The sequence below is a fragment of the Salarias fasciatus genome, chromosome 11 (assembly GCF_902148845.1).
Source record: "Salarias fasciatus chromosome 11, fSalaFa1.1, whole genome shotgun sequence".
NCBI classification, from domain to species: Eukaryota; Metazoa; Chordata; class Actinopteri; order Blenniiformes; family Blenniidae; genus Salarias; species Salarias fasciatus.
This window is the reverse complement of record NC_043755.1, coordinates 7,330,979-7,358,277: the sequence shown is the minus strand read 5'-3', so window position 1 is coordinate 7,358,277 and position 27,299 is coordinate 7,330,979. Positions and strand designations below refer to the sequence as shown.

The 27,299-nt window shown below is 46.2% G+C and overlaps 3 protein-coding genes and 1 long non-coding RNA gene across 11 annotated transcripts in view; 2 read left to right on the top strand and 2 right to left on the bottom strand.

Annotated features, from left to right (window-relative positions):
• Window positions 1-79: 79 nt before the first annotated feature.
• Window positions 80-14,520, bottom strand: gsk3ab (glycogen synthase kinase 3 alpha b). Its single transcript, XM_030103157.1, has 11 exons — window positions 14,469-14,520; window positions 14,180-14,365; window positions 7,008-7,195; window positions 6,823-6,906; window positions 5,277-5,387; window positions 2,578-2,708; window positions 2,227-2,431; window positions 2,024-2,119; window positions 1,664-1,850; window positions 1,373-1,450; window positions 80-795 (listed from the first exon to the last, which is right to left on the bottom strand). Exons 2-11 carry the CDS (start codon window positions 14,352-14,354, stop codon window positions 728-730), a joined length of 1,323 nt encoding a protein of 440 aa, XP_029959017.1. The 5' UTR covers window positions 14,355-14,365; window positions 14,469-14,520; the 3' UTR covers window positions 80-727.
• LOC115397053 (uncharacterized) lies at window positions 4,118-24,336 on the top strand. The gene is made up of 2 exons (XR_003932423.1): window positions 4,118-4,148; window positions 24,243-24,336. It is a non-coding gene; the product is annotated as an uncharacterized LOC115397053 (long non-coding RNA).
• On the top strand, window positions 15,549-22,263 carry znf526 (zinc finger protein 526). The gene is made up of 8 exons (XM_030103068.1): window positions 15,549-15,741; window positions 16,152-16,564; window positions 16,682-16,851; window positions 17,838-17,933; window positions 18,130-18,899; window positions 19,025-19,160; window positions 20,132-21,667; window positions 21,823-22,263. Exons 2-8 carry the CDS (start codon window positions 16,255-16,257, stop codon window positions 21,979-21,981), a joined length of 3,177 nt encoding a protein of 1,058 aa, XP_029958928.1. The 5' UTR covers window positions 15,549-15,741; window positions 16,152-16,254; the 3' UTR covers window positions 21,982-22,263.
• A 332-nt stretch (window positions 24,337-24,668) lies between the features above and the next one.
• cicb (capicua transcriptional repressor b) overlaps window positions 24,669-27,299 on the bottom strand; it is a 36,124-nt gene continuing 33,493 nt past the window's right edge. For 4 of the 8 annotated variants that reach the window (XM_030103035.1, XM_030103040.1, XM_030103036.1 and 1 more), the window contains 2 exons: window positions 26,071-26,229; window positions 24,669-25,992 (listed from right to left, as the gene is read on the bottom strand). In XM_030103035.1, coding sequence (XP_029958895.1) covers window positions 25,718-25,992; window positions 26,071-26,229 — 434 coding nt within the window. In that variant the 3' untranslated portion in view covers window positions 24,669-25,717. The remainder of the gene's footprint in view (window positions 25,993-26,070; window positions 26,230-27,299) is intronic. The other 4 variants (XM_030103038.1, XM_030103039.1, XR_003932417.1 and 1 more) reach the window with 3 other exon arrangements.

The following is a 27,299-nucleotide window of genomic DNA, read 5'->3' as shown; positions in this document are numbered from 1 at the left end:
ACCTCTGTTCACCGCTGGATCTGGTAAACCGACAACTTGAGTAGAGTTCATGGTGGGCTGTACAATCCAACACTATGTACAGTACAAGTGCACCCCTATTTCTTTTTTTTTTTTTTTCCCCTCTCTCTTTTTTTGGACTCTACTGAGGTTGATTGTCATTTTCAATCTGGCCTTTTTTTTTTTACACAGAGTGTCCTTCGTCTCCACTCCACAGCCAATCGGGAGCCCGATCGACGGCGCCGCGGGCCACGCGTTAAAAACAGCTGATGCAAAATAAAAACAAACTTAAAAAGGATAAAAGTCTTATATTCTTATACAACAGAAAAAAAAAAAAAAATCCACATTACATGTATCACGTTCCTCTTCTCTTTATAATCTGTTCCAGACGATCTGGGACCGCCGCGGACTGAAAACTGCTGCTTATAATCAACCCAAACACAGCAACCTAAATGTCCTTAAAGCAACCGGCGGCCTCCGGAGTCGGGCAGCGGCGGGGTTGCTTCTCCTTTTTAGAAAAAGTGGATTACATTCAGGGGAAACTGCGATGCTGTGTCTTCGTGCCTGTGTGTGTATGTGTGTGTGTGTGGGGGGGGGGTGTCAGGTAATTTTCTCTTTCTATTTTAAGGGTTTGGAGCCGGGAGGATGGTTGAGAGGGAAGAGGAGCAGAGAGGAGAGAAATGGAAAAACCGGGAGAACGAAACTGAAACGGTGACGGAGGGATGGACGCTCAGGTGCTGTTGCTGATGGATCCAGGTGCTGAGTTGGGCTGGGCGGTACTGTCTGACACGCCGCCCTCTGCAGGGGGAGAGAGGAAGCACAGCGGTTAGCCACCACCTTCACCTCAGACGTGTTTCAACGAGCACCTCTGGCTCCGGTCATCACCATATATCCAAGGCTGAATTTGACGGAGGCCAATATCAAGGCAGGGCTGACGCAATGAGATTATGAGTGAGGAGTCACTGCTGCATCAGAGCAGGGATCACACACCTTTTTCAAACTGAGAGCTACTTCAGAGCGACTGAGTAATTTCAAGAGCTACTTGTTGCAAATATATTGAATTCAACCTTCACACTAATCCATATTAATATATGTGAAGCACTCGAGCTCCCTTCATTTCAAATGGTTTCATCTTCTAAAAGTCCGTAAACACATCTCCGACCGGTTCGTAAATATCTTTAGCGCATATAGCTTTGAATTAATGAGCACATTTCTACAATTCTATTCAAAATCACACATTTTTAGGGAGTCAGTAACTCACATTTTCAAATTATTTTCTGCTGACTGTGGCACATTAGCCGAGGACCCCTTCACAAGGTCCCAGCAGTATTACAATGATAAATAAGAAGAGGATCGCTGATGGCGCCGTACGTACCATGTGAGGCAGGCGATGTCTGTGCACGGGCATGAGGAGGAATGAGCGTGGAGTTCAACTGGGGCTGGATGGACAGCTCTGAGAGCACAACAGGCAGACAGAAGGCTCAGTTCATCATCTGACACCAGCAGCGGGTTTTTACATCTTAAACTGGGCAGTGTCGAGGATTAAACACACTGGAAGATGGGCTTCTTTCAGAAAACCTCTGAATTCATGGAAGGTAAACCGGCACCGGAAAAACGACAAACGCATGTGATTAAAGAGAATGACGGTGGAGGAGGAGGAACTGACCGACGGGACTGAAATTGAAGAGGAGCGGCAGTTCTCGCCCGCTGGGCAGACGGGTGTTGGGCTGGCGGAGCTCGTCGAAGAAGGCGTGCGCGCACGCCTCCAGCGGCGACAGCCTGGTGACCGGAGTGTATTCCAGCAGTCGAGAGCAGAGGGCGATGGCCTCCGGTGGGGTGCGGGGCTTAAACACCTGGCAGGAATGAAAACGCATGAAACTACTTCAATCCTGTCAGGAAGAAGAAGAAAAATCTGAATTTCATATTTCAACCTGTCAGATTCTGATTAAAGCAGGCTCCTGGTGCCCAGAACCGAATCCTCACACTTGCTGTGTGGCATAATCATCGTCTGGTAACAGGAGCGTACCTTTGTCCAAGGGTGTGCTTTGATCTGTGGAAATTTGAACTCTGTGTAGTTCGGGTTCATCTCCCGGATCTGCTCCCTCGTTGGTGTCCCCAAAACCTGCCGGAGCAGAAGACGGGGTTGGAATTTCTCCACGTGCGACACTGCTGTGCCCGTTCACAACGCATCGGAACCCGCAGAGGTCTTTCACGGCGTCTCTTCTGTACCTTGATGATCTCTACTAGCTGGTCGACGCCGCTGTCCCCGGGGAAGATGGGCTGGCCCAGCAGCAGCTCGGCCAGGACGCACCCGGCTGACCAGATGTCGATGTTGGACGTGTAGTCGGTGGCGCCAAATATGAGCTCCGGGGCACGGTAGTACCGCGAGCAGATATAGGACACGTTGGGCTCCCCCCGAACTAGCTGCTTCGCACTGGAGCATCCCAAACAAAACAAACAAAAAAAGCAATTGTCAAATTGATTAGATGAATGAAAAAAACAAAAAAACTGAAAAATCAAGACATGATCGACATGAGGTGAAAAAGACAGACGAGTCCGCCGGCAGCGTCCGTCACTGACCTGCCAAAGTCGCAGAGTTTGAGGATGGCCGACTCTGGGTCCACCAGGAGGTTCTGAGGCTTGATGTCTCTGTGACACACGCCCTGGGAATGGATATAAGCCAGACTGCGGAACAGCTGGTACATGTACACCTGGGGGAGGCGGGAGTGGACAGAAAGGCACAAGCGTGACACACTCAAAACGCAGAAATCCCACGAAAAGCCTTTAAGGAAAGAGGTCAGGCCTCTCCGTGCGGCTGCAGAGCCCTGTCAGGGTTTCTGCAATGTCTGCAGATGTAAAATTAAACATGTTCCAGGGTCCTTTTAATATCACAATTTAATTCCGGTTTTTTACGACGCACCAGTAATAGAAATCCAGTTGGGACAAAATGGCTAAGATAATCACATTCATTTCCATACGTCACAGCAGGACAGTTCAATAAATTAAATGGAAGCCGGGGCGCATAAAGGGACGGAAAATAGGTGGATGGATTAATCAATAAAAAAATGATTAATTCTCTTAACTTTATTAAGCTGAGACACTGTTTGCTGCAGCTCAGACGATGCTGACAAGCAGAAAAGATTAGTGGTCTCCAGGGTGAAAGATAAATTTCCCCTATGAGTCCACTTTAATCTACAGATATGGAATATCATCGTGAAACATGCGGGGGGGGGGGGGGGGGGGGGGAAGGATCTTAGCTTGAGGGAAACCGAAGTCGGCATTTCAGGATTTTTTTTAAAAACCTGCAAATAAATTTTCAAACCGCTCCGGATCGATTTCAAAACAAACACACACTCGAGTCACTTGGCCCGCAGCGACACCACGGAGAAAAAAAATTGGAGCTTTCGCAAGAAAATCATTCCACAAAAATAAAAATACTGCTAAGCTAAAACGCTTCACTTTGGATTCTTACAGAGACGAGCAGCATTTTAATGAGTCACAAACAACAATTAAAAAAAAAAAAGCACAGAAATAATGTCGACCAAATGTTAACTGAGCAATTTCAATGATTTTATCAGAATTATTTAAAGGACAATGTAATGTGATAAAGGGAGGGTGTGTGTGTGTGTGTGCATCTGTGTGTCGGTATGGATTTGCATCATGTGGCAGTCGCAGCTCTGTGCACCCTATTTCTGCTTTTGGGAGCAGTGTATAGGTGTGTGTTGAAAGCAGCAGCTGCGCGGTGTCTGACGCAGCCCGCAGTGGCGTGCCTCCACACCGAAATAACACAAGGGTGGAGGAAAAATTCTCCCCGGAGACGTGTTGCCACCCGCATCCAACTCTTATTTGACATTTGTCTACGCATCCTAGGTCAGTGATGCCGTCGCGAGATTTAAAAATTGCCCCGCACGCGGCTAAGTGTGCGTTTATCTCAATGTGCCTGTGGAAAACAGACTGTAAGCATCTTAATATGACAAACGATCGCCGCCGTCATCATCGCCATTATCATCATTATTACCCGCATGATGCAGTGACAGCAGGCCGGCCAGATTACAAAATGATTACAGACAAGATGACAAGAGGGATGAGAGATACTGGTTAAAAAGAGGGCAGCGAGAGAGAGAGAGACAGACAGAGAGAGAGAGAGAGAGGTGGGGGATAAGAGAGGAGAGGTTTGAAGAAGACAGCAGGGAAACATGGTAAAAACATGAGACCCAAGGGACACGGGGAGGGATGACACCCCAGGCACACTGTGATGGAAGCGTGTCGCTGGAGGAAGGCGGGATGTCAGCGGCGAGAGGAAGAAAGCAGCAGAGAGAGAGAGACAGAGAGAGAGAGAGAGAGAGATCGGCATGCGTCTCCGGGCCACAGGGGAGCGGCAGGCTGAGGTAGGGAAATGGGCCATGAGACAGCTATAATGTCCTCTCCGCCGCTTCACACACAGTAAACACACAAACACACTCTAAAAATGAGCACCCTTTTTAGACAGGGAACCAAGGGTATTGCAAACAGATTAATATCCCCCGGGACCATCTTCCCCCTTTCTGCTTTCATAATCCTGAAACAGCGAGCTGTCTGCTGGAAAAACAAACAGGAAAATAGTCGGGCTGTTTGTGGCATCCAAAGGCAATTACTGAGCAAAACCTGGCTTCCTGCTTCAACCGGCTCCGTTGCAGAATTTGCACTACTGATGAAACTCGATTCAAAAGCCGGGGATAAAATATTAACATCCACCTCCTGTTATTACTGTACCGAAGGAGGTCAGGACGGAGTTATAACAGCCGCGCATAAAAAGCAGTTTAAAAGCGTCGAGTACAAATCAGACGAGTGCAAATAAGACGCAGTGTGTGTCAGTGTTGCGGGCTGACTTCTTATGCTCGAGAATTTAAAGTATTACCAGAAGCACACTTCAAACTCAAAAGCGCAGATTTCCTAACAACCTGCTCCTTGACTTGTAGAGCGGGCTACTTCGCAGAGTTTCAACAGTGCGAGTCTTCCGTGCGCTTCTTCTATAATAAGAATAGCAGAATGTGACGCAGCTGAGGAGTCAAAACCCCTCAAAGACCACCATGAATATTCACTACGATGATTTCTCTCCTCGTGGTGGCCACAACTTGAGATAAGATCCGCAGCAGATTGGCAGGCGAGACGGCGTGCCGGCATCTGAGGACATCAGCCGTCTCGCTCGTGTGTGAATTGGCCTTTCATTAAAACCCGAGGCCCGGTGGAAGCAGTGAGGGGGAAAAGCCCACCAACAGCCGCCTGTCGCCTCTACTCACCTTGACGTAGATGATGGGGATGGTGGTCTTGGCCTTGTTGAAGTGCCGAGCCACCCTGTACACTGTCTCCGGGACAAAATCCAACACCAGATTCAAATACACTTCGTCTTTCTGGTGAAGGAGAAACACAGTGACAGAGGTGTGAGCAGTTACAGGTGAAGATGTGGATCCACAGGAACTTTTTAACTCAGGAGAACTTTGACCACTGAGGACTCAATTAGCTTCCAGAGGGCAAAAGACAACAAAGACGGAACTTGTAAATACTCCAAAATAATTGTATGGGTCTGAATTTTTGAAAAGTGTAGAGTGAGTGATATCTTCTGCATTTTTTCCCCCCAACATCATCTTAATTTCAACACCTCTCAATGATTTCAAATTGTGTTTTTGTTAGTTTTCTACTTAGAAGTTCATGTTAGAAAAACTTAAGACCACCGCTATCACTAGTATGTGAGCACGAACACCTATGGCTGGGATTATTTTGTCTGGCAGTTATGGTTACCGGAGGAATGCAAACCAGATTATGTCAGCAAAAAGTAATACGAGGTTCAGGAGCATAAACACTGTTTGAGCAGAAGAGGCAAATTCAGACTTACGATTGCCAAATGTAATAAGCTGTTGTAACGCTTCCTTTGAAAGAGGATTCCACTTCTTACTTTGAGGGAGACTTTAAAATCATTCATCACATTGTGAGTGTTTTCCTAGAAACTCAGTGCTTTGCCCCTGCTGCCCCAGATTTAGGTCAACAATCAGGTGACTTGATCCGAACTTGCAGATAAAGACATTTTCCTGGAGCTCAGGAATCGAGGCACAAAAAAAATCTATTTGTTTGTGAAACTATTTTCACTCCGACCATGAAATCACCTGACTCCAGCTCCTCTGAGTCTGTTCAATAAGGTAGTAATGGAGGCTTTTCTATTGTCATACAGCGACATCTACTGGAACGTTTTTACCAGGAAATATGTTCCATGCATGTGCGCACATGCGCTGGATAATGCCGACACTTTCGACATCCTTTGAACACTCACAGGTCTTTCCAACACATCATATATACTTTACTGTTGTCTCGAATTAAACATTTTATTAAATACTGTGCTGAGAGCAGCCAGAACGAATCTACTTCCAAACATTTTTGTGTCAATATATGCTCAGAAATTCAGTCTCGTTCTTTCAATTTCATGATCTCACAATGTTTTTCGTCAAACGTTTGTGCACGTATATGTATGTTGTTATGATAATATTGAGCAAAAATCATTGATTACACTTAAGTAAAGCTACAATTTTATGGGAAACTGTGTTCTGAGAGGCAAACGCAGCAGGATTTTGCCTTTTGTTTATTTAAAAAGCTTTTGTTTAATTCTATGTACTTTGTGTGGCCCACTTCGAGTACTTTTATTATTTTAGACTTTAAACGAAACATGGCCAGGTGTGACTGATATGACATTTAAGATGAAGAAACAACAATCAAATAAGCAGATTTTACAAAGTTTTGAATGCCCATAATAACTCAAAAATATGTATTTATTATAGTATTCAGTGGAAAACACACCTTCTCTCCACTGGAGTAGAAGAAGTAACGTAGCCTCACAATGTTGCAGTGGTCCAATTTCCTCATAATTTGCAGCTCCCTATTCTGTAACAATGAGAGGAAACAAAGAAAAATGAGTCTAACGCAGCAGTAAAACAGCAGCACTTCACGTCAACGTAGCGATCTGGCAGGAGACGTGCGCTTACCTTAAACCTCTTGTCTTGGAGGACTTTCTTAATTGCCACCATCTCCTGGCTGTCGATGAGGCGAGCCTGGTAGACCACCCCAAAGGAGCCATTTCCTATAACCTTTATGTCTGTGTAGGACACTTCCTGAGGGCGATCGGGACCCTGGCCGGGCGTGGCGACCACCGTCGTCACTTTACCGCTGTCTCCTGTGGACGACACAATGCAAAACTCACCTTCCGGAATGTAAACAAATGCACATGCGTCGAGCACGGGGAAACAGATTACACATGGCACATTTTCTGGTTCAGGTATAAACCAGCAACCCAGAGAGAAAGAGAGCAGCTGAACATTAACAAACACGGTGCTCCCGGTGTAAACGACTGTGACCTATGTGCAGCCTCCCCAGACGCACTCCACAGGATGATAATGAGCTCCTGATAATTCCGACAACGCTTTCGCCCTGCTCCCCCGGGGTAGACGAGCACGAAGCTCTTCTATAGCACAGACGAGCATAAACAACACAGGTTCATTCATTGGAGATAAAAGGTCACGATTACCAGAAACCAGAAACATTAGAATTACAATTCAGTAAGAGTGATCAGCTCATACTTTACTGAGTAAAAGTCCGTTTGGGAGTCTGAAAACCCTCTTCATGAGGAGACAAAGGAGCAGCTTTGTGAGTGTAAACAGTCAAGTCAATTCAAAGAATGGTTAAAAAACTGTGTGAATACTAATCCTGTGCAGTGTTTGGACCTCTGGTTGTTAGTGAGAAACTAATTGTAGACAGTTTATACCGTCCCGACACACAGACATCTTAGAGTCACTGATGAAGCTCACATGTATGTTTTCGGACTGTGGGAAGAACCAGAGGAAAGCTACGCAGACACAGGGAGAACATACAAACTCAAGACAGAAGGCGCCGATTCAAGAAGGGAGCAGGCCGACCAAACCGTCTGGCCAAGTTCTAAAGAACAAACTGTGTTGTGTTCGGGAACACCATGTTGATCTCAAATGAGGAAGCGTCTGAGAAGTTCAGCGAGATTTAACTGTGAGGTGCACGTGTGTCCACTTCCCAATGGTGATGTTTAGAAGTGTTAACAGGTGTTTCATCCCATGTGTTTTTAATAACTTTGCCTGAGAGAATAAAACTGATATCTTAATGAAAACAAGATATATGTGGAAAAACAAACGCTGGGGCCATCTTATAATCATGGTTTCCCTTCTTTCAGAGGACATTTGAATCAGCTTTACCAGAAAAAAAACAGGGAGAGAAAAAATAAGCCTGTCTGACGCAGAGTGGAAACATTAGCTTATTAAAGCCATGAAACACGCTGCTTTTTGTTTGGATTTAAAATAATATTCAGCAGAATCGAATTGAACTCGTGACTTGACCCTCCACAATAGCCTTGCTTTTCCATTTGGTGCCTCAGAAAAATTAATTACGCGCCCCTGCTCCGAACAAAGGAAACTAAACCCAGAAAACATTCAGATTTTACCATTCTGAAGGCAGGATCCATTATTACTGCACTGGGTGCTCTTCCTCGCAGCAAGCAGTCACACAAATGATTTGTACTTTACACTCTTAATGCTGTTTGTTTCCTTTTTCAGCTACATATTTTATAATTGACTTAAAATTTTAGTTTGTTTTCTTCTTCATTATCAGTCAAATTACATGAGCAACGGGAGCTATTTGGCAGCACTAACAGGATTCTGTTGTCATCCTGTGCCATCTAGTGGTCACAGATGGTATGCAACATATATATTGGTATGCGAGTACACCGGGAGCACATGACTAAAGCATTTGAGCTTTTATTTCAATGTCAATTTGCACAAAGGTGTGAATGGTTGTCCGTTTCTCTATTTTCTCTGTAATAGGCCAGTATCTGTCAACAATTCACTCTATCTTATCTCATATACAGCTGTGGTCAGAAAGAGGAAAATGACTGAGCAGGTTTGGAAATCGATTTAAATGAAGGAACTCCCGAAAAATGTGAGATTCAGAAACAGGCTTGTACAGTGAAGGAAAAGCAAAGTAATTAAAAGAAGAGGGGGAACACATTGTCAGGACAGATCGTCACACAGAGAGCTGCAGAATCGGCTGAAAATCTGTCCGCTCACAGCTTCAGGTTGGTGTGAAGGTTGGCTTGGCGGTTTCAGAAAGGCAGAAATGGTCGCCGTCCAACACTGGAAAGGTGTCAGGGAAGAGGGAGTCTGATGCTATCCAACCACCTGACAGGCACTGCGGATGCTGCATGCTGGCCTCTTGAAAATCACCTGTGTTTATTCTGTGATCCCAAACTTCAAATGCGCTTTCATTCAGTGTTTTTTTCTGTGCTCGACGTCTGAGTCCACTGAAAACATTCAAAGACTGGCTTCACTTAAATGCAATGTGAATTAAAAAAAAAAAAAAAAAAACCCATTCATTTTGGAAAACTGGAATTGAGTAAGTTGACTCCAGCACTGTGATCTCGTTACATAAAAAGGATGAGGAGCAGTGCTTCACAGAGGATTTCACAGTGAGGAATAAAAGGTGTGTGTTTTCGACTAGTTGAACAGTGTCACTGTCAAGCGCATGCCCAACCTTGAAGGAATCAGAAGAAAAAAGTGAGACGGACGAGATCTAACAGTAGGTGACAGCTCTAGTTTGGGTCAAGTAGCTGCTCAGCGTTTTCCGCCCCTGACTGTGTTGGGTCAAGAATGATTTGACAAATGGGCACCAGAAGCACCGGCACTGGAAGAGGAAGAGGAGCGGGGAAGAGGCCCGTTGCCAAAAGGCTTGTCAGAGCTTGTGATGAAATTGTGCGGACAGTAGCACACCCAGAGGTGCTACCATTTCCACGGCTTGCTCACTTTGCCTGTCTCGACAGGGCCCCTCCAGAGCTCCAGCACGTCTCCCAATTTCAAAATGGAGTCAAGACGATGAAACATTTTGGTTTCCTGCAAATCACAAGACAAACTGCCTGAACTGTCATCTCCTACTTCTGCCTATATGGAGAGATGAGCTTCAAACGCGTCGACGGCTTGGTGACAGCGGTGTTTAGACAGCCAACGGTTTCTTGCTGGCGAGTGGCAAAATGACTTTTTCTATTTTTAAAAACGTCCAGGAAAACTTTCTCAAGGTTAGCGGTGAACAGCAGCCGGCAGCGCAGCCACATGATTGGCCTAGATCTGATCTCTCCCCTCAGGTCAGCAGGAAATATTAAGCTCGGGGATCAGACGCCGTGCGGCTCCTGCACGCTGCTCTGCGACGGCTCCACAGTACACTGTCCCTTTGTGTTTTATTTTAGAATCGCTTTCACACTCCTTTTAAACGAGTTAAATCAGAGGGGAGCGCATTAAATATGGAGCAGCTGTGGCATGATCGTGTCTTGAATAATGAATGCAAAGATGAGCGCTGTGCCCAGCTGTCAGTGAATCGGCTCTGCTTTCTAATATGTCAACGATGAGTAAGACAAAAAGGGATGAGCACGGTGACTTTGATCACACCCACACTTAATAAGCAATCACCTTGGAGCTTGTTTACTCGCGGAAAACAAAAGCGCATTCTCTCCGATAAAATCATTGGAGGTTGAGCAATAAATTAAGCCTAATATTTTATCATTAATGGCCTGTTAGTGTCTTTCCTCATTGGGAGTGATGATGAGTTACACTGTCGGATAAACTGCTGGAAAAGATATTGGTGCCTTTTAATTTCTCCCCCAGCGCAACAGAAGCTGCTTTAAGAGACCAGACTGTCAATAAGAGCTGAAAAAAAAAGACAGGCTTGCCACGAAAAAATGAGAAAATCACTGCGAATTTGACTATTCTGTCTTTTTTTTTTAAATTAATAACTCAAAATATATAAATTGTTTCAAGCATTTCAATCAAAAAGGGGTACATATCTAGTCTTCAAAAAAATATTTTCAAATAATTTGATTCTTCCCCCTTTGAGGCTTTAAATATTTCAGTTTCTGTGTAATAAATCTAAAAGAGGAAGTTGCACTGTATTAATTTGTGGGCAAAAAAAAGCATGCCTCTTCATTTAGTGGTCAGAAAATCGCCCGTCATAGTTATTGTCATTTACCTTTTCATTTTTGCCACACAGACTCAAGATGGCACTCTTGTGAAGCAATAAAGCAGGCTTTCCTCTTCCATCACCATTTCTGACTGGTTGACACGGAGTATCTGTCTCTGCTGAGGATTGACCCTCTCTGACTGCTCTGCTGCAGTTAAATTTATAATCAATAAACCACACTGGATGGAACAAACTGCAATTGGCTTTAATGTAAGGTAACATGAGGACGGGATGTGCTGAGTCGGAGCTGCAGAAACCCTGAACTGTTGGAAGAATTGTTTGTTGCATCTTCCGATGATACCAATAAGTACATATTAAGTATTTATCACCTCACTTGAACCCTTATTATTCTGCTAATGATTTAGAAGTGGAAACAAAGGCTTCAGGAAAATGTTAAATGAAGGCAGTCGCAAAGTGGAACTGGTGGTAACAAGTTCAAGAGAGCAGGAAAACCTCATTATGCTTTGAAAATAAATAGCTATTAATAGTCAGGCATGACTTTATATTTCGGGATAAGTAGGACGACTGTAAACTTAAATGTAAGTAACAGATACAAGTGAAACAACTGACTTTGAGACGACCTCCTGGGTGAGAATTTGATCAAATCATATGTAATAAAACAAGAGTTGAACAGTTATTAGTGATTTTCATAGTTATTGGACAGTTTACTTCACAAAACTGAGTTCATGCTCCATTTAAACCTCTGTGAGACATTTCTTGACGGAACTTCACATAAAGTATTAAATGAAAGGGTTAGTCATGATTTAAAAACCTACATTGCACTTATACTTGCTCTGCCATCTTTGATGACTACATTGGCGACCAACAGTCGATGAACCGTCAAAAGAGCTACACATTCCAACATTCGGTACTGCCTTTCTCAGTTAAGCTCCCTTCAGTCTCGACTCATCTTCTCCATTGACAGAGATACCAATTAGTCACTCTCATTGACATTTTTTTTGGTTTCTATGAGACAGTAAAAACCTGTATTCATCAGTGATGCCATTGTGACAGGGCGTCTAAATTACTAGGTCTTTTTAAACTATATTTCGCATTGTGAAACTGCATCTGAGACCCTTTCCTCCCACACCACTCTGAGGAAAGACGAGGATTATCTGTGTCATCCAACTTTGCAGAAGAGATTAACTGACATTGACACCCACTTCACACCATTACTGTCCAGCTGTGTGGATGTGAAAAAGACAAGTGAGGAATTGCGCTTCTCTTTATCACAATATCAGCATCTCCCGGTAGACACTGTCGATGTGTGTAGTTATATCCCTTTAAAAAAAAATGCAACTCTTTAAGTGACTATCCCAGAGAGTTTTTAAGTTTTGCTGTGGTCAAACGTTTACATGTTGGAATGTTGTCTGACAACAAAATAACGGCAGCATTAATTCCTATGGGACTGGCAGGAGTAGCAAAATCAGAGCAGGCGAAGGTGAAAGAAAGCAGGCCAGTATCCAGTGAATCAGAAGTTTATCATTTTGTAAAATCTCAGTGTTTTCCCCCCAAACATATTAAAACATGGACCTCCAGTTTTCAGACTGAAAGTCTCTATTGTGCTGATGCGGGAACACAATCGCACTCTGTTTATTTTTCTGAATCGAAACTTTTGTGGGGATTGTTGATTCACGTTATCATTAATATTAAGTTTAGGGTCACAGGACAAACAGAGGTAGTCATAGAATGGCATTTGGTGCACTACACCGTTCTGCCAGCTGATTGAAAAGCTGCTATCGTTTAGATTCATTCAATCATTTTGTGCGAAATTAGCTGGGCAAAAGCGGTGAAGGGTTACCAGAGGGGCGTTAATACAGTCCAACGGTGCAGTGAAGCTGTTCTGCAGGTAAAACCTAAAACCTGGCACAATGGTCTCACACAGTGTGCAGATCATGACAAAGTCATAGAGCATGATAAAGCCAAAAGATGCAAATTAACCAAAGTATCTGGAGCTCTGTTGATAAATTGCACCTACCCATTGAGTTGTGCTTCTTTCCTTTGGTAGTTATTTTGTCGTGTGTGAGTATCAGTATGAGCCCAACCTACTAAATACGTCAATGATGCTTCAATCTTTTATCTTTTCCAAATTCTTTAAATCTACACATCTTCAGCCAACTGTTACCGCTGTGCAGCCGCATGACCCCCCCAATCACGCTGCAAGTTCTCTCTCATCACACCAGCAGAACTAACTGAAAGGACTGTTGCTGGCAAGCCGGGGTGTCGAGCACAGGCGTCAAAATGATGGAGAGTGACTGTATCCTAACTATCCACACAAAAAGTACACAGCCTCCTTGAAGTGTATTCTAAGGTAAATCATCTAATAGTCTAATTTAAAACATTTTTGCATCTAAGGGTAGTGACACTGTAGTACAAGTAATAGACCAGTAACTATCATCATATTGATGCCAGAATCCAAAGAAGGTGAGTTTGTCCTTCCTAGTTTGAACTGTGACCTCAGGAGGATTAAAATTACAAAACAGCTGACAAAATATGAGCATAAAGGCCTATTTATCAGTAAGTATAGGAATCAGGAGTACATAGAGCTAAGGCTGGGTCCGGATATGTTAGAGGAAAGGACATGATCATTATGTTGATTGAAACCCAAAAATTTGAATTATTTCTATCAGGCGACAGAAAACCTAATTTCCGTCATTTGCTTAGGACTAAAAACTAAGATCGGGTTCTTAACACTCCAATCTCTGAAATTGTTAGCAATCTAATGAGCTTTCATGTCTCACAGTAATGAAGGAAAATGTAGCAACGGTTACCACCAAACTATCCACACGGTCCAGAGTTAAATAATCGGTCAACTACCGTTACTGAAAAATATTCTAGCCCCTCAGCTGAAGGGGAGGTATCCGTGGCTTAATTCAGAGCTGACGAAAATTTAGATCAACGCGATAAAAGCTCCAGATCGCAAAGCTACTTTAATGAAAAACACAGCTAGCATTAGCGGGAGAGCTAACACCAGCTAGCTAGCCCGCTAACAGCCTGCTTGGCTAAGGCTAGCTCCTCTAAAATGTTCGGCATCAAACACACCTCGCTCACATATTCTGCAGAAAATAACTTCAATCCAATCCACTGTGGAGGCCTGTGAATCGTGCTGATTTCAGAAGTATGAGGCGATACTCACTTGGTAATTTCAGATTTCCAAAGCTCGTCGAGCTGCTTCCACTGGCTTGCGAAGCCCCAGTTTTTCCTGTCGAGCTTCCGCCGGCTACCGCAGATCCGGCACCGGCCGCGGCGGATCCGGGAGCTCCGGGAGGCTCGGCGAATGAGCTGGTCCTGGCCCGCCCGCTGCCGCTCATATTTGTGTGAACTGAAGCCGGGGCGAGGTTGAGCGTTATCACCAGCCACGCCGGCAGACACTGAAGCTTGTTATATGTATTTAAATATTCTATATAAATAAAGACTACACTCACAGCGTTTCAGTGTGTGCTGCCCGTCTCCCCCTTTCTTCCTCAGTACAGCGACGATGGTGGGGAGACTGGGAGGTGACGCACGACGACGTAAGGCTCGCAAAGCCTCACGGGTAAGCGAGTCCTTGGCGGATTACTGTCCGCACAGCGACGCTAACGGGAAACATACAGTATAAACAATTTTTGGAAAAATTTCCAAAAAAAAAATAACACATAAAAATGAACAAATTATTATTTTTAATTATCGTTTACTATCCTATACTTGTAACCTTCCAGTACTGGCTTCCAGAATTGCAATACATTGTACCACAAGATTTTATAGGAAGTTACTGAAGCTGACTGAACTTTTCAGAAACTGCAATCTCGTACACAACAAAACAAACAATGCAATGAAGGAAGAAAAACAGTACACCGTTTCCTAGTTGTTTGTGTAGCAATATGAATTTATTCTATCATATCCCATTGTCAATATTTAGTGGTCATTGTTAATTATATCAAATGTCATCTGTGTGCATGCTTTGTTTGAAGAGAAAAAGATAATTATCATCCCTGTGTGCAGAGTTTTATTATATACTATACTGTAGAATAGAATAGACTATTCATCTCAGAAGGAAATTCTTGACAGTGTTGTGCCAAGCAGAGTACAACATATTAAACAGAATAGAAAGTTGAAATCAAAAATACAATAAACCCTAAATAAGCAAATATTAATATTAAATATTAATGTCAATATACAGGCTTAACAGTTAAGGTACTTTTTTTTTTTTTACACTTAGATACCATAGTGGAATGTAGCATTTTTGTTCTATGCCAAATGCCTTTTGTTTAGTTAATGTAGCTACAAGGGTGGGAATATATTCGATTGTTTTATAACAGGAATAAAGCCAACAATCTATCTTAATTTGCAAGGGAAACTTAAAAATTAAAGAGAGGTAATTTTGAATGAACTCTGGATACTTGCTCACCGGTGCATATACAAAAGGACTACATTTCCCATGAGCAGAGCGAAGTTTATGATTGACAGGCGTTTTCCCCAATCAGATTACCCAAAATATTCGAACTACCGCATTGGGCGGGGCTTCATGTCACAAGAATGGAGGCGCTCGGCGGGCAAACGCTTCATTACACGTTTTGTGGGGCTATTTCTCACGGACGCCTTTCTTTCTGTTGATTCTCAGACCGGAGGAGGCGGCCGGGGGCCGACCGAGGACGCGCGCGGCTCCGGGACCGGGGAGTGACGCCCCAGGAAGGTTCGTGCAGCGGCAGTAGATGAGAGGTAAGTGGGAAAGGAGGGCCCGCCGTCGTGAGCTGAAAGCTTCGGGGAAAAGTGGGTAGCGCCGCCTGACGGGCCGCCCGGCGAACCGGGAGCCGCGTTCAGGAAACCGCGGTGCCGACAAACTGGTCTGCAGTGTCGGAGGGAGCGCCGCCAACAGCCCTCCGTACGCCATCACACGCAGGAAACAAAGCTCGGGGACCAGACCGGAGAGGAAAGCAGACAGCGATGTTCCAGCCAGTGATCAGGAGGCGGTGTGGCGGACAGAGGGCCTCCGTGCAGCGAACCACCTACTTTTATTCACACAGCATGCTGTCATGACTGATTACTGTGCACTCCGTGACACATGGTGCTGAGCACACACTCAACTCATTTAATCCTGCATGTTCTTGTGCTTTATTCGTTTTCTACAGCTGTTGCCTCTCTGAGTGGTCCAAGTTTTCCACTTATCCACTCGTCCCTGGACACACTTTATCCACGATCAGTTCATAACCTGCATAAAACATCCGAGACACGATGGCCGAGCAGCAGCAGCAACAGGAGGAGGAGGCGGAAGGTGTGTATGTGGAGCACCAGTACATGTGCAGCGAGTGCCACGAGCTCTTCAACACCCTGGAGGAGGTGCTGATCCACCAGCAGATCCACACCGGCCAGGAGGGTGAGGTGGAGGGCGAGGCCATGACCATCCAGGGAATCCCAGAGATGATGGAGCAGGGCCAGCAGTACCAGTGTCTGGAGTGTGGGAGCCTCCTCGTGAACCAGGACGAGCTGCTGCAGCACCAGGAGATGCACATGAGGGAGGCGGGGATGGAGGTGGAGCAGCAAGGTGAACCAAAGACAGATATCCTCATAGAAATTACTGATTCCATTCGTCGAATTATAAAGTTAGAAAGGAGTGAAGAGTCAGAACTGACTGGCCGTGTTGCTTACGTGCTTTCCTCAGAGCTGTTGGAGATCACGGAGACACAGGAAGTCAGGTCAGAGGCTGAGGTGGTGCAGCCGGTTCAATACCAGTGCCTTGACTGCTTGGCACTGTTTGACACACCTGAGTCCTGGCTGGAGCACCGGCGGACCCACAACAGGAGCAGCACACACAGCAACAACGACACCATAGTAAGAAACAAAACACACTGACACGGTACTTAAAAAAACAAGTTAACAAGCAGGTTGAATGTTACAGGAAGAAAAACCAGACTTCAGATTTCTCTGAGTAGAGCACGAGCGGACATCAGCATGTCATGAATTCCCTGATTGACTTTCAGTCCTCGAACATATGATGAAGGTGGTGTAAAATTACAAGCACTGATGATGCTGTTTGGCCAGATCAGCTTTGTTAAATGACAGAATAAGTGTTCCTCACCAGTGTGTCATATTGTTTGGCAGGTAACGGTTCTCAGTGCAGATGAATAGAATAGAAATATATGAAAGCGACTGTTGCATCTAAAGTGCTGTGTAGGTGGGCTGTGAGGTAAGGGTGAAGCAAAGAAATCTGCTTCAGATTACAAGCTGCTCGTTTGTTTGTTTGAGTTTTTCCAAAGGGTCAAACGGGGAGATGCAGCTCGTCTTGTAAACGTCTGGTCGTGATTTAATCAGGACGTGCTCTGTCACCCTCACCACCTGTTGCAGGTCTCCTCTGTTCATCCGTGCAGTGCAGAGAGCAAATCTGGTCAATCATTTTCCATGAGATTGGGTGTCAGGTCAGGTGGGGGATTAGTGAATGCTGAAACGGCACACGTGAGCTCAGCTTCCCTCTGACGACAGTCAACGTCAGTAAACTGTTCCCAAAAGTATTTTCCTACAACTGGGATGACACTTTTAAAATCTGTTGAAAGGTTTGGACTCTGCAGATTGCTGCCAGTTATCACCAGAGTGATGAGTTTACCTTTGACTCTGAGTAGTTTGTGTTGGTCTGTGGAGACTGGCGAGTCGTGCCTGGAGTGTAGATCAACAAAATACTAGTTTGAGACGCATCCGTGGAGAATTCAATGCTCTGTCCACAAAGCACGATTTGTGTGTGAGGAACTTAAAATCGAGTGTTATCCGTCACTGTTCTGCATGTGTTTCATTGAACGTCACGTGTTTCTGTGCCCCTGCTGCAGGAGTACGTGCTGCAGCCGGACGGCACCATCACTCCACTGCACAGCGTTCAGAAGTATGTGCTGAGTGAGCAGCAGGCCGGCGAGATCCTGGCTCAGGTACTTTGATTTTAAGGCACTCAGTGACGCACGTGCGCAGGAAATGTGTTTCAAATCTATTAGTGTGGAGCAACATGCACATATCTCATGTCATATAACCGCCATGTATTCTTTGACTGTTCCTGCTTTAAGTGCATCTTGCTTTTGTTTTATACCAAGAGTTCTTGTGGTGTTTACGCTCCTGTGTGTTTTCCAGGTCCTTGCTCAGCAGCAGCAGAGGAAATGTCAGTCTGTTTCCAAACCCGCTCCGCCCTCCCGCTCCGCCCTGCTCCCTCCCGTCACGCCCACGCCAGGCTCCGCCACCATGCACCTGCAGATCCTGACGGCTCAGGCTCTGGCGGACGGCTCCACCTCCCCCGGGCAGCATCGCGCTCGGCTGCGCCCTCTGCTGCCCGCGGTGGCGCGGGACCCATCCCCGAAGCTGGGGGTCCTGGAGAACGGCGTGCAGAGGCTGGAGCTGAGACTGGCTCCAGGCGTCGGCGGCGACAATCAGCAGCGGCAGTCGACGGAGATGGTGGTCGTCCACCCTTACGAATGCTCCGAATGCTCCCTGCTCTTCAAAACTCCAGAGGACTTCCTGAAGCACCAGGGAGAGCACTTCCTGGGTCAGGACAAGGAGAGCGGGGATTCCGGGGTCATGAGTGGCTTCGAGGACGGGCGAGGGCGGGAGGACGCCGCAGAGCGGCCCGAGGACATGAGGGCAAGGGGATCGGAGAAGAAGCCGGCCCTCTGGGCCAAACTCCAGCAGTGCGAGCTCTGCAGCCGCACCTTCACCTCCGTCAACCGGCTGGCGGCTCACAGACGCGTCCACGAGCAAGGCACGCACGAGTGTCCCGAGTGTGGCAAGGTGTTCAAGAAGGCGCCGTCGCTGGAGACGCACATGCGAACCCACTCCGGTGTGGCCCGCTACCTGTGTGTGGACTGTGGGAGCGGCTTCACCACTGAGGTGACGCTCATGATGCACAGGTAAATAAACACCTGCCGGAACTGCTGCAAACACACCAATGACCCGGTTTAGACAGCAGTTCAGCGCTGTCCCAAACTGCGAGCTGATGGACGACTTCATGCTCTCCTCTTCTTCTCTCCCGCAGGAAGTCCCACACCGCCGACCCGCTTCACAAGTGTCAGTTCTGCCACAAGACCTTCACCAACATGACCAAGTACCTCTACCACCGCCGAACACACCTCAACCGCGACTCGTGCGGCGCGGCCTCGCCCGTCTCTGCGGTAATTTAGTCGGCACGCCCGTCTCCTGAATGCTTTCGCAGCCTCAAGTCAGCGTCGCGCAGCTTTTCCCCCTAGCTGGGCGTCTGATGTATTTTCAATGTATTAATAATCAAATTCAGACTGATTGATTCCCCACCCTTCACTGTTCAGATATCTGCACTGTGAAATGTTCCCTCGGGACATCAAGGTGCCAGCTGTTTGCTTTTATTCCCTCTCTCCTCTCGACTTGTGGATACTGATGAGATGTGTAATCAATTCTGAAATGTGAATGGAAAAGGTTTCTTTTTTTTTTTTCCTTTAGTTATGTTTTGTACAGTTTTGTATTGATGTTTATTTTTTAAACTGTTAAAATGAACAGATCAATCCTCCGCTGAGTGTCTTCACTGTGTTTTGGTGTCGTTATTCTGTGAGCCGCAAGGCTCGGTCAGCAATCGCGTTTGAGCTTAAAGATCTGCAGCAGGATTCATTTAAAGTCTCCAGTTGCTGTTGTGGAAACTAGTGATGAACGTAGAACATGCTTTAAGTGTGTGTAAAGCAGTAATGAATCTGATTTCAGGATTTGTGGCATCGCTTAGCTGCATTTACATTTCAAAAATTAATTTCTATGAAATGAGTGAATTTAATTTAACACACAATCTCTGAGACGAGTGTGTAAATATTCAGACTTTGGCTTCAAGGAACGATCTGCTGAAGCTGTTTTGTGTTCAGCAGCTGTTAATCTCAATCTAGACCAAAGATCAGTTGATGCTCATCCCATAAAGTTTGACACCGTACACCTTGTGTGTAATCAGCACCTGCTTCAAAGAATTTGACGAATAAAAAAGATTTTTGACTTCAGAATTCAGTTTTAAATCGGTGAGTTTTTCCCCACCTGACTCAAGCCATGTTTCTGTGGGTGTATCTTATCCCTGCTGTAAATCTGGAAATTTTTCATTGTTTTTCATCTTGACGTATTCTTATGCTTTCTGCAGCTCTGCGCTCCGAGACGAGCGTCCGCCTCTGCCCTCGCCATCCTGGACCGAGCGAGGGAGAAGAAGAGCTCTCGGAGCGACGAGGCCAAGTCCAGCCTGATGGCGCCTCTGAGCGAGGAGGAGGTTCGTCAAATGGAGACTCCGAAGCAGAGCGATCAGGGGGAGAATGAGGAGAAGGGGACGGCCAGCAGCGTGGAGGCTGCTAAAGGGAACGCAGGGCAGCTGGGAGACGCTGCTGCGCCACCCTCACACCCCGCTCCCGGCGCCACTGCCGCCTCAGCAGAATCTACCTCGGCCGGGGGGGCGTTTTCCTGCCGCTCCTGCCCCCAGACCTTCCCCTCCAAGCTGCAGCTGGTGCAGCACAGGCGGAAGGCGCACGCCCCCGAGTGCAGCTTCCTCTGCGGCGTCTGCGGGAAGTCCTTCCGCAAGCAGATCCACGTGCGGAACCACATCCGGACTCACACCGGCGAGAAGCCGTTCCAGTGCTCCGACTGCGGCAAGACCTTCTCGTCCCTGGCCAACCTGATGAGGCACAACCTGGTGCACTCCGGCCTGCGGCCGTACCGCTGCGAGGTCTGCCACGTCTCCTTCACCCAGTCCTCCAACCTGCGCCAGCACAGCCTGCTGCACTCCACCGCCCCGGCGCTGAGCTGCCCCGACTGCCCCGCCACCTTCCGCTGGCCCAAGAAGCTGGCGGCGCACCGCTTCACCCGCCACCCGGGCTCCCCGGCGCCTTTCCCCTGCCTGCACTGCGAGGCGGGGTTCCTGACCCGGAGGCAGCGCGACGGCCACTGCCTGGAGCAGCACCCGGCGCTGGTGCAGGCGGCGACGGAGCCCGGCGGCCAAGCGGAGGCCGGCAATGACGCGACCCCCGAGCCCTCCACCTCGGCGGCGGGCGGGACCGCTTCGGGGGCGTCGCCCGGCGTGGCGAGGGCGGGTCTGGACTGCAACATCTGCGGGAAGAAGCTGAACTCCCCGGCGAACCTGCGGCTCCACAGACTAAGCCACTTCGCCGCGGGGCCCGGGCGGCCTCGCCACGCCGCGGGGAAACGCGCCAAGGCCCACCAGTGTCTGACCTGCGGGAAGCTCTTCGTGTCGTCCTCCGGGGTGGCGCTGCACCAGCGGGTCCACACGGGCGAGCGGCCCTTCCCCTGCCACGTGTGCGGGAAGCGCTTCCGCCAGAACACGCACCTGCGCGAGCACCTGCGCACGCACTCGGGCGAGCGGCCGTTCCACTGCGACGTCTGCGGCAAGGGCTTCGTCCAGAGCATGCACCTGGTGGAGCACCGGCGCACGCACACGGGCGAGCGGCCGCACACGTGCTCCCAGTGCGGCAAGGCTTTCAAGACCTTCTCCAACCTGAGGAACCACAAGAAGACGCACGCCAGGCAGCAGCGGCTGGATGAGGAGGAGGCGGCCGCCGCCGCCCAGGCCGCCATGGAAACCAGCTCCGCCGTGGCCGTGGTGGATGCCTCGGCGGTGGAGCTGTCCAGACAACCGCAGCTCATCCAGATCCAAACCTCAGATCTACAGCAGGTAAGAAACTCACCTGTCTGCGTCGCCATGGCGACCAATATCCTTATAATTTAAACTTTTATTTTTTATTTTTTTAGACTTTACAAGCAGTGCACATGTTTTTTGTTGAGATTTTAACATTTGATTTTTCTGTCTTCCTGTTCGCCCCCCACCAGGTGCAAGGCACCCCTACCATCATGTGCAATGAGTTCGGGGAGACCATCGCCATCATCGAGACGAGTGAGGGCGGGGCGCTGCCTCTGGAGCAGGCTCTGGAGATCTACCACACGGCCCTGGAGAACGGGCTGGCCGTGGACGGCCTGCAGCTGATCTGAGCCAAAGGAAAACCCGAATCCTCGCTGAGCGCCGTGAGGGTTTGTGCCAAGAGGACAAAATAACGACCAAAGTTTGTTGACGGCCCTCTCTATAGAAAACAAAAAACAACCCAGAGAGGGATCAGTGTTAAAATGATGCATAATGGAGGAAATGATTTGGGGAAAAAAAAGGACAGTTGTGCCTCAGATATTTGTATGATTCACTTGATCATTTTTATGAAATGGATGTAACTTGGTCTAAAAGTTTCGTGATCATGTAAAGATGTGATGTCAATAAATGTTTTTCACCAAAACCCAGTGTGTCCTACTAACTGCGTTTACTTCTGGAGAAACAGGCCAGCAGTCAGTCCACAGATTGATTCTGTCCTGGAGGAGGTGTAGCCGCGCACATGGGAGAAATTCAAGCTGAAAAAACTAAACTTAAATAGCAGAATGTAAATTATTTTATTTCTTGTGCTTTTTGCTTTCTTTCCCCCCACTGTGTTTATGAAGAAATGTTCCTGCACAAACCGAACTGCTGTAAGTACAGAAAAATATTCTGTCTGAAAATATAAAGTTTTATTGAAGATTTCCAGGAGAAAAAAAAAGTTTTAATGTTTTAGACTTGACAGATGTTCTTTGAGGACTTTCATAAGGGTCAATAAAATGTAAATTTATTATGAATAAATAAGTTGAACTGGATAGATATTTAATGTGATGTCTAGAGTGCGATTTTCTATTTCAAATTTCAAGAACTGAAACTGAAGGTTGGAAAATGAATATTAACGTTTATGCAATTTTACTGAAATTCAATCCCAAACTCAGTTTCAAGAATCAAAATTCAGTTTCTAGCATTAAAAAAATTCTTTGATACTTTCAACTCACTGAAACTACCAGTGAGCTGGAAACAGAACAAGGGAATGAGCTGCATCTCCTCGGAAACCTCAACTGTTAATCATTTTCAGAGTTGTGAGAAAAACAAGTTTTCAGAAGCCACATAAAAATGCTTGAATATATTTATATGAACCACTTAAAAAAAAAAAAAAAAAAAAAAAAAAAACGTTTCTCAGTGAATTTAACTGGATTGAAACATCCTGTAAAAAGTACCTGGTAGACGAGACGGACCATCCAGGTTCCTCTGAGTTCTTGTGAGTTAAGAAATCTGACTGATGGAAAACACTTCAGTCACATTTAGACCAGTGTGACTGTTATATGTGTGTTTGGATCAAAAGAAGAGAAGCTGCGAGTGGATGGACTAAAACCTTCTGGATCTTTTGAGCAGATTTTCATGCGTAGAGCACACGGCAAACAAGTGTGTGTGAAACAACAGTTGAAGTGATGTGAGCAGCTTAGTGAAAAGAGTCCCACAAATATTCAATATTTAATTTGATACAAGCTATAACAGTTTGCAGCATTGTTTTTTTATTTCTTAGCCCAATCAATTAAAAAAATCATACTCATAGTGACTGATCTCTGTTGAATTTAAGGACGGAACCTCAGCCTAACATGAACTGAATTACCACTTTTAACCACTAGGTGGTGTTATGAGTAGCACTGCTGCCCAGTCTACCTCAGTCCAACAGGAGAAGGAAAAAAACTAAAAACTGAGAGGGCGTAAACACTTGGAACAATAAGAACTGAAGCAACTTCCAGTTGGAGTGAAGGCTGATGGGGAAATTGCAGAGAGTCCGTGGCACCACCCGGTGGACCCATGTGGCATCCCTCACTGCATCTTTAAGGAAAAGTCATTTTTCACATAGCCGTCGATAAGTCACTTTAATTGAACACCTAGTTTTATTTGCATACTGAAAGATACAGATTACAAACTTAAATTATGAATAGAAATTCCTCTCTTGCATACCTGAACAGCAAAACAAGGAGTACAACACAAAAAAAAAAAACATTAATAGCCATATTTATTATTGGTTTTTTTCCCCCATTTCATGTGTTTCACCTTCTGTAATGGTGTCTTTAAAAGTCAACTTATGTTCAATGACAGATTTCCTTATCAATAATATAATGAGTCTACTGACTCTACAGTAATTATTTACAACACAGCCAAGTCTTGCACAAAGACACAACCAGTATTATGTCCTACCAGCTCTCTCTGATTGGTTTACCTTCCCGCCACTTCCTCCGGTTTTCTCTCCGCCTGTCTGAAAAAGGAGGTCAGGAGAGAGCAATAAAGTGACAAAGGGAGGAAGGAGGGGGAGGAAACGAGATGGAGGAAGGAGATGTACAAGTGTTGAGGCTAATAGAATAGAACCGAGCGAGGGACGGAGAGGCGTTCCGGGCCGGTCTAAAAACATACGGCTTATTACTGCTGAAAGAATACAAAGGTCCGCGTTGTGTTCTTCTCCCTCGTTGAAATGAACCGTAAAAAGAATTGCACCGCAGGTCCTTACCGAGGTGAGAGGAAAAGTCAAGGGAAGACTACGATGGAGGTTCTGTACAGGTGTGGAGCAGCTTCTCTCACCCTCCTCCGAAATTATTTGAAAAAAAAAAAAAAAAAAAAACTACGACAAGAAAATCAGCAGCTGGCAGAAGTGAAGGGAACGTCTGTCTGACTGCTGTGAGAACAGAGAGGAGGACCCGGGCTCACTGCAACGATATGAGAAGTAATAAGAATAAGAATCATAATAATAACCATAGGAAGAGTACAACAACAAACTGAATATGACCATGTTAAATACAAATCAAATCGTCTTAAAAAAAGTTAATAAAACTGCTTGGCAAATAGAGGATTAAGGTCTTATCAGCCCCGACCTCTGAAAGTAAGAGCCAGGATGTGCCCGGTGACTCTGGCCCACCTCCTTCCTTCATGGCTAGCGAACAAGAGGCACAGGAATGCTTGGTTCCTACCTACTGGCGCGTGCTCGGCTCAGCCGCGAGAAGGGAGGACTCGGCCAGTCAGGTAAAACAACAGGAATGATGGCACTGCCAAAAGTCCACTTTAAGTTTCAGTCAGTTTGTTTTTCAGTCACTCCTGGTAAACCTCCCCTGAAGGTCTACAGGCGAGTAAAAAGAATGAAAGAAAAGAAAAAATGTAAAAAAACAAAACAAAAAACATCTTTCCAGGTCCACTGCAACGACTCGTCCCATCAAATCAAGAGGTTTCCGCCTGTTGGGGGCCCAGCCCCCGAGAGGCAGCGGAAACTAAACACCAGGTTACAACACATACATACAAGGTTGCTCCTCAAGCAGATCCTCTAAAACAAATATCAAAAACATAGAATGTCCAATTCTAAAAGCGCCGACCGTCACCGCGGGTCTCTCAGTCCAACGTGAGAACCTGTTTGGTTTTTTTTTTTTCTTGTCTCCTTCAAGGCAGATGAGTGCAGCTCTACACAGTGGTCCTTCGTTCACTGGCATCGATGGGAGTTTCCTCCAGGGTGGTTAAATACAGATTGCTAATTCAAGTGAGGGAGTAAAAGAGTTTGCATGGTGTGTGTGTGTGTGTGTGTGTGGGTGTGTGTGTACACGTGGTGGAGGCGTGTGGGAGTTTTTGTGCCACTGCTTTTCAAAGGGTCCTTTTTTTTGGTGTAAGGATCACGTGTCGAAAAAAAAAAAAAAAAAAAAGAGAAAATAGTAGGTCCCAACATTTCAAACCATTCTCACTCTCAAAGGTTGGCTTCGGAGGATGGAAGGAGACTCAGAATCTGACCCGAGCGCGGTGAGAAAAGCATGACAGCGTGTTTGTGCGTGGGGTGAGAAGGTCACCGGATACTGATTGGTCAATGAAACGCGTCGGCGCCCCTCATCTGGAGGAGTCCTGGGAGTCCCGGGCGTCCTCTGGGACGGCGTCTGTACCCTGTTCCACGTCTTCGTCCTGCAGGTCCACCCCTCCTCTCGCGGACGCCTCCCCTGACTGAGAGCCTGAGGGTCCGGGCAGGGAGCCCACCAGGTCGGAGGCGTCGGAGGGAGTGGCGGTCTGCATGATCTTCTGCCGGACCTCCCTGATCTTCAGCTGCAGACACACCTTGGTGGGAAAGATGTCGGAGTATCTGGTCTGGAAGGCTGCGGTGGCCTGAGCTGGAAGCAGGACAGCGAAAACCGGGAGTGAGCGTCTGCCGGCGGAAACCTGGTCTGAACCTGAAGTTTTCATCTCACCTGACGGAAAGAAGCCCTGCTCCTGGAACAGCTGCATGACCAGCGCCCTCCTCTGGTCCAGAGTGCGTCTCAGGGACGAGTACGGCACCTTATCGAACTCCAGTTCTGCCAGGATGTCCTCTCCATCCGGGGCTGGGAGGGGAGCATGCACATGGAGCGCTTCAGGACATGGGTTCAAGATCCAACAGCTCGCTTTAGTTTTTGTTCAGTTCAACCAAAAAACAGAATTGATTCCAGCATTTAAAACATTTCCACTTTTCATTTCAGAGATGCAATGACAATTAAGATTACTTAAACAGAGACAAAAAAAACTATTTACATGCTGTTCATTTCGTTCACTTCTTTATGTCGCTGACCACATGTGACATAGTGTTGAATGGAAATCCACAAATATGATACTGAAGTTTGAAAATCACTGGATTTAATAACAATCTGTGTTCCTGTCTCTGTGTATCTTAACATCTTAACATGAAACTAAGTGAGTGTCACCAGCAGAGCGAAGCTTCCAGCAGTGTGGATTATGGACTGTGTGTAAATTACTGCTTAAAGGTGTAATGGACGATGTTTTAGCCAATGAATGGCGTGATGCGAGTCTCAACTATTGGTCCTCCGACATGTCAATCACGCTTAAGAAATGCTTGCGTAACGCCGTCAAGCGCGCTCGCAGGAGCAGCAGAGCAGGTGGGATGGTCTGGTACATGCGCGTTTTCAAAAAGCGAGTCACAGACGTTTGGCTTCGACTTTTTCGAGAAAATCATCCATCATACCTTTAACTGAGCATTTTTTGCGTTCGTTTCATTAAGTTTGAATATTAGCAGCTCACCATTCTCCACACACTCCGGGCATAACCTGGAGTCATCTTTACATTAGTCGTTGCTGATTCTGTGTAACTGCATCATTTTGTGATGCTGTCAGAAATTTGGATTATCATTTCTTTTTGTTTTTTGTTTGGAATTCTTCAAATTTTGTGAAAATAAAACATGTGGAAACATCTTTAAAGTCGTACCTCAAATAGAAAGTAGTATTTAATGTGGTTGCCAGTAAACATTCTCGATTCTTTTTTAAAAAGGCAAACAAACCCTTCTGACTACTGACATCCTCAATGTCACCAAAAATGATTTAATCTCTTATTATTAATCTTATTATTATATTTGAGTACTGTTTATATCAGACATGGCAGCTGGAGTGCTACGCTGGTGTGTCTCATCATAAAATCCCGCTCTGATGGT